This window comes from Aptenodytes patagonicus, chromosome 7 (genome assembly GCF_965638725.1).
Source record: "Aptenodytes patagonicus chromosome 7, bAptPat1.pri.cur, whole genome shotgun sequence".
Lineage (NCBI taxonomy): Eukaryota > Metazoa > Chordata > Aves > Sphenisciformes > Spheniscidae > Aptenodytes > Aptenodytes patagonicus.
Genome location: NC_134955.1, coordinates 71787324 through 71804618, shown reverse-complemented (window position 1 = coordinate 71804618; position 17295 = coordinate 71787324). Strand labels below are relative to the sequence as shown.

General features: G+C 46.3%; 1 protein-coding gene across 1 annotated transcript in view; it reads right to left on the bottom strand.

The window, feature by feature from the left end:
- Positions 1-17295, bottom strand: part of MDGA2 (MAM domain containing glycosylphosphatidylinositol anchor 2) — a 397387-nt gene that overhangs the window by 245577 nt on the left and 134515 nt on the right. The window contains exon 2 of the mRNA XM_076345813.1: positions 11409-11548. Coding sequence (XP_076201928.1) covers positions 11409-11548 — 140 coding nt within the window. The remainder of the gene's footprint in view (positions 1-11408; positions 11549-17295) is intronic.

Below are 17295 nucleotides of genomic sequence, written 5' to 3'. Positions count from 1 at the left end.
ATTACCGCTGCCCAAAAAGTTCTGTGCTCCGTGACAGGGCGGAGAAGAGGCCGTGTAACTGCCACCTAACAAAGACAACTCCACCAATCCCTTATATTAATTACAACTTAACTGAGAGTTTTTAGCATCAGATTGCCACTAGGCAAGGACTTCAGGTCCAAAAGAGATTTTTGAGGAAATGTCTTCTTCAGGGGTTTGTGTTTTCTCCTGGGTTGCTTTTTGGGAAGTCTAAATTCTTATAACCTTCGCCATCAATGCCATAATCAACAGAAATGGCTGGGTCTCAGCACCTCTGGACCTCCCTCCTTCCTCACTTATTTCACCACCTCTGCCCACTCTCATTCAAGGCTCCCACAGTCATCCTCAGGAAAGCCTTTCCTCCCACGGCTGAGGCTATGTAAGATTTAGCATTGAGACAATATACAGAAGCATTGAGACAAAAATATATTTATCGACAATATCCATAAATGAGGCTTAGGAGCAAGCAAAGGCAACTTTTCAAACACCCGTGGTACATCAGGATATCACAGAGCATGGCAAAACCCCAGTCCATGAGTGTTTGGAGTTGACGGGCAGCTGACGTGCACCACACAGTGCTCCGCTCACCTCTCCTTCCAGTTCCAACAAGCAAGCTCCCTGCCAAGCAGCAAGGTATCTCCATCAACAGACACATGTAACGGTGGCATGTTATAGAAACATCTTCATTATTTAAAATGCATACCATCTTAATTACTCAGTGTGATTAGTGTAGCCTCCTCTAATGTTTCAGAACAGAATCCTACCTTCACCTTATTAGTGTGCGCAAAGCAAGAATGAAAATTTTCTGGCACTCCATCCATTAAAAATATAAAAAGCAGCATTTCAGAAAAACAAAACAAAAAACTCACGTGATGTTCTCTTTGATCAGCTGCAAGCAAAACATAAAAGGCTCCTCTGAGGTAAAGTGGATATTACATTTTCTATTGTAATTGACAGGAATTCTTATTAACTGCTGATGTGGCCACAGAAAGCAATTTGTGGGGAGGGGGTTCACTTACACTGGAACAGCTGTTTTCCTATTGCATTCTGCGTATCCTTGCTACAATAATTGTACTCGTTAGGAAAACTGATGATGATTTCATATGACACTCCTCAGTTCATGGGAAGACTTTACAAATGTTCAGTGAACACCTGACAAAATCCAGCCTGACTCATGACTAAATTAGCCTGCATTTTATGCTGAAAAAAACCCTTCATAAACGTTTGACTCAATAAACTCATATTTAGCTATGAAGGGCATGTATTTCTACCGTTCTTCAGCATTAAAAGAAATACATGATTAAAATTTACATCCCATTTTTGCTGTTGAGGCTATGAACTGTTTATTTGCTGCTTTCTCTCTAAAGTGCAGCAACTGAATTCACACCTCTGCAGAGCACTGCAGATACATTCAGTGCCCACTACAACCCTCCCCTGCTCCGTCTGACAAGAGAAATAAGTGTTAAATGTGAAAAAAGTCCAGGACAGAAATCACAGCATCCACAGTGAGGGACAGCACTGAAAGACAAGCGAGCAAGAGACTCCTGGAGTTGCACCAGGCTTCTTGGGACTGAGACACTTGTGCACCTGAGCACATGGCAAACCGAGTGCACGACGCGCTCTAACCCAGGACGACAGCGCTGCTTTGTGTCAAGAAGTGCAGTTAACAGTCCGCAGACATGCTGGGACCCACCAAAAGCCTATTTAATTCTAGACGTTTGGTTTATTCCTACCACTCATTTGAGACAGGAAAAAAATATCAATAAGCAAGTGAAAGTAATGGTTTTACCCAGTCTTTTTCATTTCCTTCCCTGCTGTTGCTTATAAATGCAATCTTAGAAGGCCGAGCAAAAAGCTGCTGCTGACTTGGGCTACACTGGGCTGGACTTACCTTTCAGTCTCTCTCAGCACCATGGTTTTGCCCTGATAAGGACAAATGTGCTAGACCTTTACCCACCCGTATGTTCTCCCTGTTGATCCTCCTCTCTAATTTGAAAACTTTGCTCTTTTCTGCTTCTCCGAAGAGGCTCTGCATTTGTTTGGGGAACACAGACATCCCATCACACAGGAAGGTGCTGGCCAACGTCTCAACAGGGGCCTCGTCCATCCCACCTAACTTTTACCGTAAGGTTCAGCATGCTTGCTTTGGACAGGGAAAAAAAAAAAAACAAACCAAAACCCAACAAATTACATGCAAGGCAACACAAGGCTTTCCCCCCACTGCGGTATCACTGCTTTCCTGTCTTGCCTATCGCTTCTTTCCGTTGTTTATTCAAGTCCCATCGTACCACTCAGCGCTGGATGATAATTAAAATCAAACCATTCCTTCTTCTGCAATATAAATCTGCAATACAAACCCCGTCATCCACACACTGCGAACAATAGCTGCAACAATGCAGGTGCAAAATGGGTCAGCCCTGCTAACTCCAGCCGGTCCTGACGTGGCTTGCCCGAGTCAGCCCAGGCACCTCTGGGGACTCGAGCACTGAGCGTAGGCTTCTCAGCTCTCAGGCTGAGAATGTCCCCTGCCAGCCACCACCTCCATTTCTGCAGGACAGGCTGTGTGCTCAGCACCTTGCTGCCCCAACCAAGCCGGCACACAGCGTGAGTCAGCTCAGCATCCCTGACGGTCCTCCACAGCCAAGGGAGAACATCCGTGCCACTTGGACCACCCCCATATGCCACTCGAATTCCCAACAGGCAGGGTGCACGTCCCCAGGGCCACACACGCCCCGGAGGAACAGCAGTCCTGGCTCTGCTCAGGGTGTGCAAGCACCGAGCTCGGGAAGCAGAAGGTATCTCCCACCAGCCTCTCAGCTGCAAGGGGAGTAGCTACTTGTTGACAGAGCGGCCATCAGCACAGCACTCCACTCCTACAAGTGGAAAGAAAACACAGCAAAACAGAGCCAGGGAGAAAATTCTGGGTCTTCCAAATGCAGATCCTCCCATGCACTGCTTTCCAGGAGAGCCAAGCTACCTGCCACTCTCTTCACTCACAACCAGCAATAAGTGCACGTCTTAGCCCCTTGATTTCAAGGGGATAAAACGACATAGTTTGATAGCGCTGCATAGGAGAAGGGGTGGCAGAAGGATGTGAGGGGCTGGAATCTGCTACAGTTCTGCAGAAGGCGGCCTCGGTGCTCATTAGGGCATGCTGCATCCCCAAAATAGCCAAAATCCCAGAGGTCGCTGGGAGCAGAGAGCACACAACTCTCAGACAGCTGGACTACGTGTGTCAGCAGCAGCTGCTGCCTCCCCTGACTCCTGGAGCTTGGTTAGGGCAGGGGGACAGATGTGGGGACCCCATCACTTGCCAGAGAGCATTGGGCCATGCTGGTGGGGACAGAGAGCACTCCCGCAGCTGCCCCCATTGCCACCATGCAGCCACAGCGAAGCTACTGGACGAGGACTCGGGCATCGCCCTCCCTTCACTCAGCACATTTTGCATCTCAGAATGCACCGCTCGTGACAGGATAACGTAACCCGAGGTGTGACAGCACACAAAGGTGAAAGGCATGGGAAAAACACACCCAGAGCCAAAAAAACCACCAATGTAGGTGAGGTTATACTGACAAACAAGGTCTTTATCATTCAGCCTTTAGTGGGCAACCAGGAATACAAAATCCCAGCCAGTCCCTGCTCTTTCAGAAGATGCTGCTTCCTCTGACCCCTGTGGCCCAGATGTCGCTCCTCACTTTTAGACATTCACAGTCGTTGCTGCCACCAGCTGGACCCCCCCCAGCACAGGCTAGAGCTGCCAAGGAAGTTAGGATAAGCTACACCCCTCCATAGGCTGTGCAGGAGAGCCTCACCAGCGTAAATAAAATGTCACCTATCAGCTACAGAGAACAGCAAATAACTTACTTTCGTCACAGGGACAAGCGGCCTTCACACATCCTTACACATCTCTTGTCGAGCTGACAGGCAGGTACAGCACAACACTCGGTTCCTGGGCTAACGTCTGGGAAATGGATGGGTCCGACGGGTGACGCTGCAGCCCCTCGCCCTGCGGGACACACAGCCAGCCCCAGCGAGTCCGACACGGGCTGTGGGCTCAGCTCAGCCAGCCACAAAGAGAGGAGGACTCATCACGTTGCCCTCATTCCCAAACAGCAAGGGGCTTTGCAGAATTCTGTTCAAAAATCCAAACCAACCTCTGGGCAAAATCCTGAAAGCAGTAATTTATGAAAAAAGGGCTGCATTTGCCCACCCACCGTTAGCCCCACCTGAGCATGGATGTGGCATTTTAAAAACTTAATCAAGGAAAATTAGTTTCCATGGCAACTAATGGCGCATTTAATAGATCAAGTGATGAGTGCTGTGTATAAGAATGCTGCAAATTATGAACAGCAGTGATATATCAAATGCTACACAATCACTGCACAGATAACAAGTAGACATGCAATGATGTGTTGGGGTGCTCAGAGCTTTCTCTATAATTGGGAGTGAGGCTAAGTTTTGGGGAACAACAGCGTGCGAGTGTTTGCAGGTCTCTTCCCTTGCAATAACTGCTGTAGCCTTACGTTATTCTCCCCGAAGGCCTCATTGATATTGATTAGACCCCAACAAATTTTAAACCAAGTTTCAAAACAGTTTCCAGTTTGAAAGTGCAACCACCACTCTGAACACATGAGCTTCCCTATCTCCACCTGCCTGTACCCGATTTCAGGCAGAATTTTGCAGCACGTGGCAGGAAGCCAGTAAGAGTAAATCTGAAGACACATTTTCAAAGAGAGGCCCCTATAGAGCAGTGCCATTTCAACATGACTTGGAGCAGATCACAAAGAGGCACACGCAAGTCATCAGCCTGTTACAGAGCTACATCAATTGATCAAAAAGTTAAAAGCAATGCCTGGAAAGACAAAAAGGCAAAAACGTGCGCTTTGGTAAAGCATGCAGGAGCACTGACATGAAAGAGAAAAAAAGAAAACATTCATTCCTCCTCCCAGACTTCCACCTGCAGCAGACATCCACCACAGGCAGCCTCAAATCACGCAGGGTGTCATGAGAAGGCTAAACAGGCAGCAGAGTGGCCTGGCACCACGGCGTGCACACCCGCACCAGCCCCACCAAGCTTTGTTTCTTTAAAGCCACGAGCGTAGCCTTAGGAGAGGAGCCCCGTAAGCAGCACTTTCTCTTTGCCTTTTCCAATCCCTGAAGCAAGGAGGAGAAAATAAGGGTCCCACCTAGTTTGGTCTGATTCCCCATTGCTACAATCCTCCTGCTACAGTCCCTCACCCATGGGGAGGGAGTGTAAAGTAACACCAAACCACAACACACACGTGGGCACAAGCAGAAGGGGCTTCCCCATGGCAAGCCGAGAGCACTCTCACGCAGAAAAGCACACTTGCTCCAGGGGTCTCAGCCCTGCCCTCTTCCCCAGGGAGAGTTTTCAGAGCTACAAGCACTCCCTTGCAGGCATTAATGTGCACGCAAAGGCATACTTATGTGTAAACGCGTCCTGGATACAAGCTTGGATATTCAGGAGCCGCCTTGCAAAATAAAGGAGAAGGACACATCTGCAACCTTCTGAGAGAGGCTGTTTTTTCTCTCTCTTTATATCCCAGGGGAACTTTTAATGTGGTAGAAAGGAAAAGCAGGCAGACACTGTGCTGGTAACAGCAGTTCCGCAGTGCAGGAGGCTGCTACAGAGCATCAGCAAGGTCTCCTCTCCTTGGGGATGGTCCATGGGATGGTGGGGGTTGAGGAGAAAGGTGCTTGGGCTGGCAGAGCACATAGAGCCTTTGGAGACTCCCTGAGGACCATCTCCACTTGCAGCAATTTACAGCAATGGTCTGAGGCTCACTCGTAGGCACCTCTCTAAGCCACAGAGTCACTGTGGTCCTTTTAGGCCGACAAGGAGGCAATGATTGGACAAACATCAGACAAGAAGACCTGATGTCCTCTACAGTCAGCCAGAGAGCTCAGCTTGGTCCTCCCTCTAGGCTCAGCTCCTTAAGCTGACCCATCTTGTAGTGCTGGCATCTTCTCCAGCCCATCGCTAGGTCTGGCACATGCCTGCCTGCCATCTGGCTGAGATCGTAAGAGGACCCAGAGGAGGAAAGTTCACAGGAGATTTTCCTCTACTTATCATTAGATACTTCGCTTTCAAACTGCCTCTCAATAGTTGTGGAGACCTACTGTGAGCTCAGAATCAGGAAAGCAGGTGAACGCAGCTAATTAGCCCCCAAAACAAGAAAAAAATTCTTTGTTAAGTAGAGTGCATGATTTTAAAGAGACTTTAATTTTGTAGGTGTAATTAACTGTAAGCTCCAAACCCCTAGCTAGTAAGGTGCTCAATTACCAAACTCAGCTTGCAAATCAGGAAGAGAGCTTTCTGCTTTAGCATTTGCACCCGCTCTTAAGTGCTATTCCCAAAAGTGAAGGCTTGCAGACAGTACTTCCACAGTTTCACTTTAAGAACACTAAATAAAGCTTGTTACTAACACCAGCCTTACGTATCGAATGATCTTTTTACTTGAGCGCTACTTCCTGGCTCCCATACCTTACTGACCAGGAATGGAAGCAGATGCTCTGTTAATGAACCAGCACAATGTTTGTGAAGACTGACGCCCAGAACTCACCTCTCATCTCCATGCAATGGGGACCGCACATGTGTTTATGGGTGGAAGCTGGCAGCCTCCGTTTAGCTTTAATGCCATCACCTGCGATGGCCAAAGCAATAACAATTAGCAGAGACACAAGGCAAGAGAACAGCACGGGCAGAAAGCAGTTTGCTCTTGGCATCCCTGCAGAGGTGCACCACTTTCCTGCTAAACATCCTAGTCCCCCTCCATGAGCCACTGTCATACTAGTGTGGCGTTTCTGCTCCACAATACATCTAGCAGCCTTTATTTCAGGCAAGAATTCCTAATGGCCCCTTATCCAGTTGCCACGGAAGCGTAAGGAGCAGCACAGGACAGCGGTTGGCCAAGACTTGAGTTTACTGCAGAAAATAGGGGATGTATGTATATCCCAGGCTCATAGTTTAAACAAAAAGAATAAAGCAGGCTACGGCAATTCATTAATCCAAGTGACCTGGTAAAACCTTGCAAAGACTTTAAGCCAGCAGTAATGCTGGTACTGCACATCGTGTTTTTCAGCGGCCAGCACCACCTCGCAGTCATTACTGCAGCGTGACTTCGTTACTCGCCGCTACTCGATACAGCCTCCGAGAACCAAAAACATAATCCTACAAACAGCTCTGGAGACTGAAGAGCTTTTGCAAGGCGGAGGTCCAAGCCACGCCACCATCTGCAAAGGCCGCTTCTTGGAAGGAAGGATGCAGGACGGATGGTCTCATCAGCTGACTCACAGCACACTTTCACCACTTCATTTTCACCTTAGTTAATGCGTGTTTTTTGCCCACTCCCGACTTGGGGAGGAGTACGGTGAACACCAGTGGGGGATTTTATAAATGCCTAGTAGAGAGTTGCTGACTTCTTACAGCGTTTAAAACAAAAGGAGTTTCTGTGTATGCTAATAATAATTGAAAAAGTTTGAGAAACACATGCAAGTTGAATAGCATTCTTAGAATAGGCACATAATTACATATTTTATAAACTCACTTCCAGGGGTCTGATAAAATATCATTTTGAAAATAATTTCCATACAATTTGCAAAACCAAATTTGATAACCTTCCGTGCAAAAATCGGTAAAAAGAAAATCGAAGTACTGAAAATACTGGCAATTACCACAAAATGTGGATGGAAGTCTCTTGCAGAAGAAAGAAAAATAAAAATGTATTTTCACCACTTCCACCTGCAAGAATAGGAAGAATCCTGCCAGATACTTCCCCTCAAACCCATCTCATACTGAAAGCTGTCTGAACATGAGAATCCAACGACAATATATTGTCAAGTTTCATATATAAATTCTGCACATATAAAAAAGGTAGGCTTAAAAATAAATGCCGTATCACCCCTTCCAGCCAGCCACTGCCACTTGGTCACAACAGAAACACACTGCAGACCCCCCCCTAAAGAACCAGGCCCATAAAGCAGAACGGGGTATCCAAAAAGCAAAATAAATAAACATCTTACACTATCTGTATTTAAAATACCCAAGAGTAATTATTGGCAGGAAAGAGTAGTTCTCTGACAGCTGGAAACAGCGAGCACCAGCTTGCTGATTTTACATCCACCCTGGTCTCCTGCCTGACCCTGGTGGGTGCTTTTCCCCAGCAGCCCCACTGACAAAAGCAACACAAACGTTGGTGGGATCCACGGCAGTCTTGTTTAAGAGAAGCCAAATTTCACGGGCAACGAGTCCAAGGGGCCGTGGCTCCCACGGAGTTGCATGCCGAAGTTTAAATATGGCAAAGCAAAAAGCTATGGTGTCTTAGCCTCTTTCTTTTCTTTTTTACTTTCTGGAGCACTAAAATTGAATGGAAATTTAATAAGAAGGTGATAAAAAGGCTAATGTTCAAATGCAGCCCTGCCCAGCCTCCTGTATTTCTCTGCAGAATCACCGATCTGAGACTACCAAAACTATCCTCCTGCTCTCAGGCAATTAATCTGCAAAAAATATTGCGAGTCTCAGAGAGCTGTAACATGAGAGCAAGCGTGAGAGAGCAGACCGAGGTGCTGGCTGACAAAAAAAATCTATAAACAGGTAAAATGAAGAGAAATCAATTTTCCATCCTAAATCCCAAATGAGAAAATAGAGATTTTTATGAAAAAAAGCAGCCATGTGGCTGCTTTCTTGATAAGACTTTTTGGTTGAACAGCTTTTTTTTTTTTTTTTGATTCAGCAGCATCATAAGCTTTGTTACTGCTTGAGACGGCACCTCTCATAGCTGGTCCAAAGCGTTTCCTGATGGGTAACAGCCCAGCTCGCTTTGAAGCTGCCTCGAGCCTCCAGGCCAGCAGGTTTGAGAAGGATCTTTGATTTCAGCTGCACCAAACCTCCCAGGCTGCTGGTCAGCTTTGCCGGAGCAGATGGAGGAGATGGTTTGAGAAACACACATTCTCCAAGTAAGCACACTGGAAGTATCAGTCTACCTTTATCCTGCTCTCTTCTGCCTGCACACGAATGTGCTACTTACCTCCACCCAAACACAGGGCATGCCAAAAACTGCTGCATCCAGAGCCAGCTGCTTTGGATCTTAAAAAGTTGTTAAATAAGCCTGGATAAGAAAATTTTGGGAAGGTGGAATGAATCCAACGTTACTAACAGGCACTGGGAGACATGGACTTGTTTCAGAGAGGTGGCTGGAGAAGGCGGCCAGCCCAGGGCAGATCCCATCTTCCCCCCGTTGAACAGCACCTTATGCCATAAGGGATCCCCTAAAAAGCAGCAGGGTGTCCTCAAGGCAGGAGGTGCTCGTTTCCTGCTTCAATCAGTGCTACATTAAAACCTTATTATCAGCTTTCATGAACGAGGTCTGTATCAGTCCAGAGTCTCTCACTTGGCTCTTCCAACGAGGAGCCACCAGCATCTTCCCTGCATCTCACAGATTCATAGAATCATTAAGGTTGGAAAAGACCTCTAAGATCATTGAGCCCAACCGTCAACCCAACACCACCAGGCCCACTAAACCATGTCCCTCAACGCCTCATCTACACGTCTTTTAAAAACCTCCAGGGATGGGGACTCCACCACTTCCCTGGGCAGCCTGGTCCAATGTTTCACCACTCTTTCAGTAAAGACATTTTTCCTCACGTCCAATCTAAACCTCCCCTGGCGCAACTTGAGGCCGTTTCCTCTCGTCCTATTGCTTGTTACTTGGGAGAAGAGACCGATCTCCCCTGACAACGTTCCACGAGCCACCAATCTCCTATGGCGTGGGCAACGTCAGAGCAAAGAGGACAACCAGCAATGGGAGAGAATACAATAGCAGGGCTACAAATACTTTTCATACCTTGTGAGACAATGAACATTAAAATTCGTGACAGCAGCACTGATTTTAGAACAGCACTGCTCTCATTTGGGGTGTTATCAAAACATCTGGACGCTTGGCCCAGTCCTTTTTTTTTTTTTTTCTTTTTTAGGGCTTTTTTCTTTCTCCTTCACCTGGCAAAGACTAGACAGAGATCACTTAATCTAAAAGAAAAATGGCTTGTTTTATAACATGGCTTTAATGTGTGACTGCAGCTGAGAGAGTGCAACTGTGTGCAGTTAAAGTAGAGTTTTCTAAGACACAGCCTGACCTATGCCTTCCCTGGAACCAGCACAGGCTAAACTTCTTTATTTTTAAATCTTTTCATTAAATTGGGAACAGCTACAGTATAAACGGCAGAGAATCAGCACATCTCTCCTTCCTGGAGGAATATCACGCATCTGCAGACTTGGGGTCTCCAGTGAATCCTCTCTCCCCAGCTCTCACCCCGGCTAACTGCACCTCACAGCTCCCACCTGTCCTATGTGATTGCAAGAGGGAGGCGTTTAATTCACCCCCCCCTTGCAAAGAAAATCCTGGCGAGGTGTTCTACCGTTCAAAATCTCATACAAATATGTGCACTGTGAAACGTGGTAGTCTCAGCTAATTACAGAGACACCTTCAGCTCTCGGTACTCGGCTTCTTTACCAACAGAGCAAGACGAGGGGACACAGCAGAAGACAAAGTGGCAATGGCCACTTTGAGGGAACAGAGAGCAGGTTTGGTTCAAAAAGCAAAGGAAAAGATGGAAACGGAAAAGCAGAGCAGGGGGGTAATAAAGCATTGCACTTGCACAGGTCTTGAAAGGTCCTGATCTAAAATAACCTGTTAATGGGGTACCCTGGGCCAAGGGGGGTGGCGAGCAGGGGACACAGCAGGGCAGCTCCATGACAGGCTGACAAGACTCTTCGGCTTTGAATGTGATGCTATAAAATAGAGTTAGGCCTGGGAAAAGCATGTATATTTTACACCTTTTAAACCCCTGTAAATAAAAAGGGTTTATTTCTGTTTAACTTTTGTCTTCTGCAGGGCTGCAATGCTGTGGTTCCAACGACATCCAAGACCCAGGAGCACAGCAAGACTCCCACAAGCTTTCGTGTGCCCCCACTCCAGCTGTTCACTCTGGTGCATACTGTCTACACTCAGCCATCCCTGTCCTCGTATTTGTTTTTCCTTTCCTTCTACCCACCTCCACGGATCTCAAACTCTCACATCAGGACCCCATGTTACAGCACAAGACAGACCTGCTGGTTTTAATATCACGTTCCTAGCCAGTCATTCAAAAAAAAAGTTCTGCTGTTGATGTTTCTTCTGCAACACCCCAATATCAAACCAACAGCCTGGACAAATCCCCCCCCTCGGATCCTGTTGCATTGATCTCTACCACCCTGCGCCAGTCTAGTCCTTAGCAGAAGACAAAACCAACCTGCACAGGCTCAGAGACAGACAGAGCAGAGGAAGGGTGCGGTGACCAGTGGCAGGCTGCCACCGGGCACGGCGGGGGCTCACCTGTGGCCGAGGATGGCCGGTGACCAGGCAGGTCAGCTCCAGCGTCTCGCCCTCACGGATGGTGTAGACCCTCTCGGAGTAGCGCTCCTCCTCGATGTTGCATGCCAGGCCCGAGTGCACGATCCGCACGGTGGGGGGGGCTGCAAGACCCAGAGAGAGAAACCAGGTGAGCATCATCGCCTGCACCCCCGGGGTATGCTCAGACCCATTTCCATCGCAGCAGCCCGGGATCCTTGCATACACCTAGCTGGGAGGACCGAGGCTGGAGCTGAGTATGTTCACTGTGGAGAATACTCTTTTGCTTACTCAGCATACACACATTCGGCACCAGAAGAGATTGCCACGGTATTTATTAATACCTAGCAATCCCCTGAACAAAACCTTTGCAAACTCATTTGCATTCCAGCTATTTTTGTTTCAATTTCCAAATGAACTCTGCATTATTTATTATTTTTTATTATATATCTTTCTAAATGTATTATCACACTCATTATGCAAATGAGAAGCCTTAATTAAACCATTAAAATTAAGCAGGAGAAGCAGTGGGACTGATGCTACTTCCTTTCAAAGTCGATACCAAAATCCTGTTGCTGTCAGAGGGATCAGGATTTGGACCAGAGCTTAAGCTGAAGCAGAACCCTTACTTTAATTTTCCTGTATATGCAACCTGAACTACAGGACGTTACGCTGTTTTACATGATGTACATGTAGGAAAACTGCAATGCCGTTGCTAATACCACATGTACAAATTACAGCTCTGTTTCAGCAAGCCTCCAAAGCATGTTCCTAGCTCTACAATTTTCTTTATTTCTGAACCATAAGAAAGTTGAGTTACAGATTTCCTACTGCAAAATAAAGTAACATAAACTAAACAGGAGAAGAGATAAAATGTAATTCTGGTGAGTTTTAAAGACTCAGTATTTCACCCTCTCTGCTCAACAGTGCACCGCTCCTGTTCGGTATAAGTGGATACACGCTAAAAGCCCTAACTGAAGTCTTAAATCACAACCAGAAAGCAGAACAATTAGAGCTGAGCCCAACAGGACTCAAAGCTGTTGAGCTCCCGGCCCCGTTTCCCATGGGCAAGAACCCCGTGCTGCTGGGAAAACACCCGTGCGTTCTCCCCACGTCCCTTGCAACAGCAGCAACAACCCCTCCAAGACTGCAGACCTATTTTCAGGGCTCCGTGCTGCACATCGCCTCCCTCTCACACCAGTCTACTGGTTCTTTGATCAATTTGCAATTACTCAGCTAACACCCATGTCAAGTGTTCATGGGATTCCTGGGATGCATCACTCTGGCACCCCTGCAGAACCTCCCCATCAGCATGCCATTACTGGTTCAACCTGCACATGGCTCCTATCTGACTGCCCTGGTTTCGGCTGGGATAAAGTTAATTTTCTTCCTAGTAGCTGGTACAGCGCTGTGTTTTGGATTTAGGATGAGAATAATGTCGGTAACACACCAATGTTTTAGTTGTTGCTGAGCAGTGCTTACACTAGCCAAGGGCTTTTCAGATTCCCATGCTCTGAGCATGGGATATTCGGCTTTCCATGACTGAGCAGGCTGGAGGTGCACAAGAAGCTGGGAGGGGGCACAGCCAGGACAGCTGACCCCAACTGGCCAGAGGGACATTCCATACCATGGGACGTCACGCTCAGTACAGAAACTGGGGAAAGCTGGCCGGGGGGGCCGCTGCTCAGGGACTGGCTGGGCATCGGTCGGCGGGTGGTGAGCCATTGCACTGTGCATCGCTTGCTTTGTATATTCTTCTATTATTATTATTATTATTATTATTATTTTATTTCAATTATTAAACTGTTTTTATCTCAACCCACAAGTTTTCTCGCTTTTACCCTTCCGATTCTCTCCCCCATCCCACCGGGGCAGAGGGGGAGAGTGAGCGAGCGGCTGTGTGGGGCTCAGTTGCCAGCTGAGGTTAAACCATGACAGTCCTTTTTGGCACCCAACGCGGGGCACAAAGGGTTTTAGATAATGCTGAGGTTAAACCCTGACACTGACACAGCCCATTGTGTTATCAAGTGCTGCACAATGCCTAGAATTGATACAAGCCTGCTAATAATTCAAATTTCTGACCCTCGCTCTCCAGAGGCTGAAGAAAATGAGACTCAAGCCAAGGACCCTGAGCAGGACAGTGTCAGGTCAACTAAATGAACAGGAAGAGAATAATTATTTCAGGCTGTAATGACTAAGCCTGATATTCACAGCTGCCTTGCATTGCCCCCATCCATCTCAGTCTACTATATTTAGATCATTTTTCAATGTGCTTGGTCTAGATTAACCTCTTCAGCAAGCGTTTAAGAAATCTGTCCTCGGCGGAATCGCTCTGCAGAGCACCAGCACAGGCAGAAGAGCTCGTGCAGGGAATGGCTGTTTCCTGCATTACTGGCGTGCTCACGAGTCTAACGGTACAAGGTGGCACAGCTCTGGAAGACCATCAGATCAGCAGAGACAACAGCTTGGTGGGGCCACTCAAGACTAACCAAGTGGGCACAAGAGCAAAAAGCTGCCCCCCACGCTCACAGCCTCCCAGTCAGGCAGCGGTGGCCCAGCAGCTCCAGCTGCGACAACGGCAGCGAGCTCCAGCAGATGCTCCAGCAAGCTCTGGTCCTCGAGCCACTGCGCACCAAGTTTCAAAGACCCATCAGCTCGCCCTCTCCACTCTTCTGCCAGCAGCTCCTATTTAGCAAAAGTGAATACACGTTAAAGACTAACGTATCCCTGCTCTTGGCAGTTTTGTGAAGCCAGCAAAAATTGTTCCCTGGCATCAGTTATTTCCAAGTACAGCCCAATGACTGAACATATACACAACGCTCAACCTATGGTCGCATTTAGTCAGACAAGTATATCCACCTGCCTCCCTAACACAGTAGCTACCTCAGCTTTGCCTTCTTACTGCTCAGGAGAACTTTTACAACCCCAGCACTCCCCATACGATTACACAGCTGGCACTTTGCAAGGCTAAAGATGCTGTTTACTGCTTGGAAGAAACAAATGGAACCTACCCTTCCCTTGGTACCATTGGTCCAGGCTGCTCTTCCCATGGAGCTCACTGTCCCTCCTGCAAGGACAGAGATGTCCTTGTTTAGTCGTCAGTCCCATGTGTCACACTCTGACCTTAATAGAATCTGTTGATTCTTAATTATTATTATTATTATTCTTTCTAAGTAGAACAGCAGCACTAGTGCCCGGTGTACTGCAGCTTTCCCTGTGCAAGGAGAGCTGCTCCCCCTCCACACGCCTCAAGTTCAATGTCGTGGGACACGGAGCGTCCTCCTTGTTCTGCCATGCACAGCCGCTGTACAACAGGGCTCTGGGCCACGACTGGGGCTTTTATCATCTCCCACAATACGAATAATAAAATACTGAAATGCTAAAGCAGAGCCACGGAGCAGAAAGGTAAAACAAGGTTCAGCATAGATCATGGGACTTCTGGTAAAATTAGAAGAGTCAGCAACATTATGCCAACATCCTGCTGCCTTTTAAACCCGTATTACATTAATATTACATTTACATTCATATTATATTCATATAACATCAAATTACATTTGAAGTGTCCTTCATTTTAGTGTCTATGCCACTGCTCCATAGCCATTAGGTTTGGGAAGGCAATACAGAAAAGAAAAAATACCCCGCTGTGTATTATTATGGCAAAAGAATACACTGCTTTAAGAAGAAATCAAACAAATAAAGGAAAATAAAAAAAATTCTTACTTCTTTAAGTTTTAAAGTCTTATGGTTCAGAAGATACTGCATAATTATAAAATGTCACCTCCCTCTCTACCACAGGAGTATTCATTAGAGCTGGTTCTGAAATATGCCTCCAAGGATTTAATACAAGACAAGACATTAAAGTAATATATACTTGGCATTTATTTTGTTTGTGGCTTTTTAGAAGAATTTGTCTTGTGATTATACACAGTAAATATCGCATGAAAGAATCCATCACGGTGCTGTTCCCGGCAATGCGCACACACGACACAAGGAAAGCCGAGTGTCAGGTCAGAAGGAAAAGCCATAACAACAAAACCAAGAACAACCCTGCCTAGCTTCTGCTGCAAAGGAGTTGTGTGGCGCCATGAGATTTCTTATTTCAGATGAAAAATGGTGCCAGCCTGACCTTTCACCATATCTCGTTTATACATTGACGTTACATAGGTCTCCCTTTATTGGCTGCTCTTTTCCAGCAATTTCAATTTATTTCCCTCCTCTGTCTCTTGCACACACATACACGCCTACACAAGCAATTTGGTTTCAACTTGCAACAAGTTCCCCAGACAGTACAGACCTGGGGAAAAAAAAAAAAAGTCATAAAAATGTCTGTGAAGGCAAAATTAGAAATGTCAAAAGTTGAATATGTACGCAGGTATCTAGACACACTTAATAAAAAAAGACAAAGGACAAATCAGACGCTGTGATTAATGCTAGCTAACTTTGAATAGAAACATGCAGAATAAAATTTATTTTCTAAAGCAGTGCAGGAGTAGGTAGAAAAGACTTTTTTCCAAACTAAACTGGTCATCCAGTAAAAGCAAATAAACAAGTGAGAGTTGGTACAGTACTCAGAAAGGAGATGCTTCCTGACTTACTGTACATTTGTGGAACTGTGGCGCAAATAAGAGAATTTGGACAACTGGAGTGCTCCAGTCTGCCTTTCTATTTAACGTGCTGGGAACTCTCTTGACCTTAATCACAATGTTTACAATAATTGGTATTTTTCTAAAAAAGCTGAACTGCTGGAATCTTATTAATAAATGATCATTTCAGCTCTTACTGGAGAAAAAAAAAAAAGGTTTTCATCTCTGTGATTGTGATTGCACTGTTTCCTAACTGCTCAAAACAAAGACACGCAGAATCGAAAAGGTATTTGTTCACGATTTCTAAGTTAATCTCAAAAGTTTCTAGGGCATGAGATATTTGTTTACATGTGACTTTATGACACCGACAAACTAAAAACACACCAAAGAGTAACTGGATTTTTTGATAAGAGGGTTGAACCTCCACAAAAAGCATCCTCAGCTTCTCAGTCTTCCAGTGACAGCTAGAAGGTAAAGCCTTTCTCCTCCTCCTTCTCCACACATCCCCAGCCACCTCCATCTTTTGGTACGTATTGATTCATCCTGGATCTAGGGGCCTGGACTTGCATGCATCAGGCCAAGAACAACAAAGAACTCACACAAAACCTTTGCAAGACTTTGCTCTCGTGCTTCACCAGCACGAAACGGGGTCCCTGCCAGCTTCAGACGGTCTCCAGCAGCTCACTGCAATTAGCAGGAGAGCAGAGTATGCCTTCTCATGAGGTGCAACAGTGACCACTTCATTATTCCAAATCTTAAATAAGAAAGAAGTCCTTAAAAGAGACAAGGATCTCAGCCCATATTCATGTTTGAAGAGTTATCATGGTCTTTTCCCCATCCCTCTCTGAACTGGAGCATACCTACCATTCCAGAAACAGATACAGACAGAGACCATGTGCCATAGATCATAAGTTTTTAATACTTGTCCAGCAGGAGGAACAATGAAGAGCAGTGTAATGATTTGTAAGGGGGGGGGGGGGAATCAATCTATCTGTTCCTACAAACAGCATTATGGCTCCCCTAACTCAATAGATACTCTGCTGATAAGCTTTGTAGTGTCAAAATTAGGTCAGCCTGAGACAGTAGCGTTGGGAAGTGGCAATGTGATTTAATTAGCTCAGTGCCTTCTTACGTTAGTGCTATCAATCAAGGAGGCTTCCTAGCTCCAGAAACGCAGTTTAAGTCATAGAGATATGGGCAAATATCAAGCAGCGTGGCAAAAAACAGTCCAATCAAAGAGGAAAAAAAGTTGACTTCATCCTTCTCTTGCTAGTCTGGTGGGTAAGGTC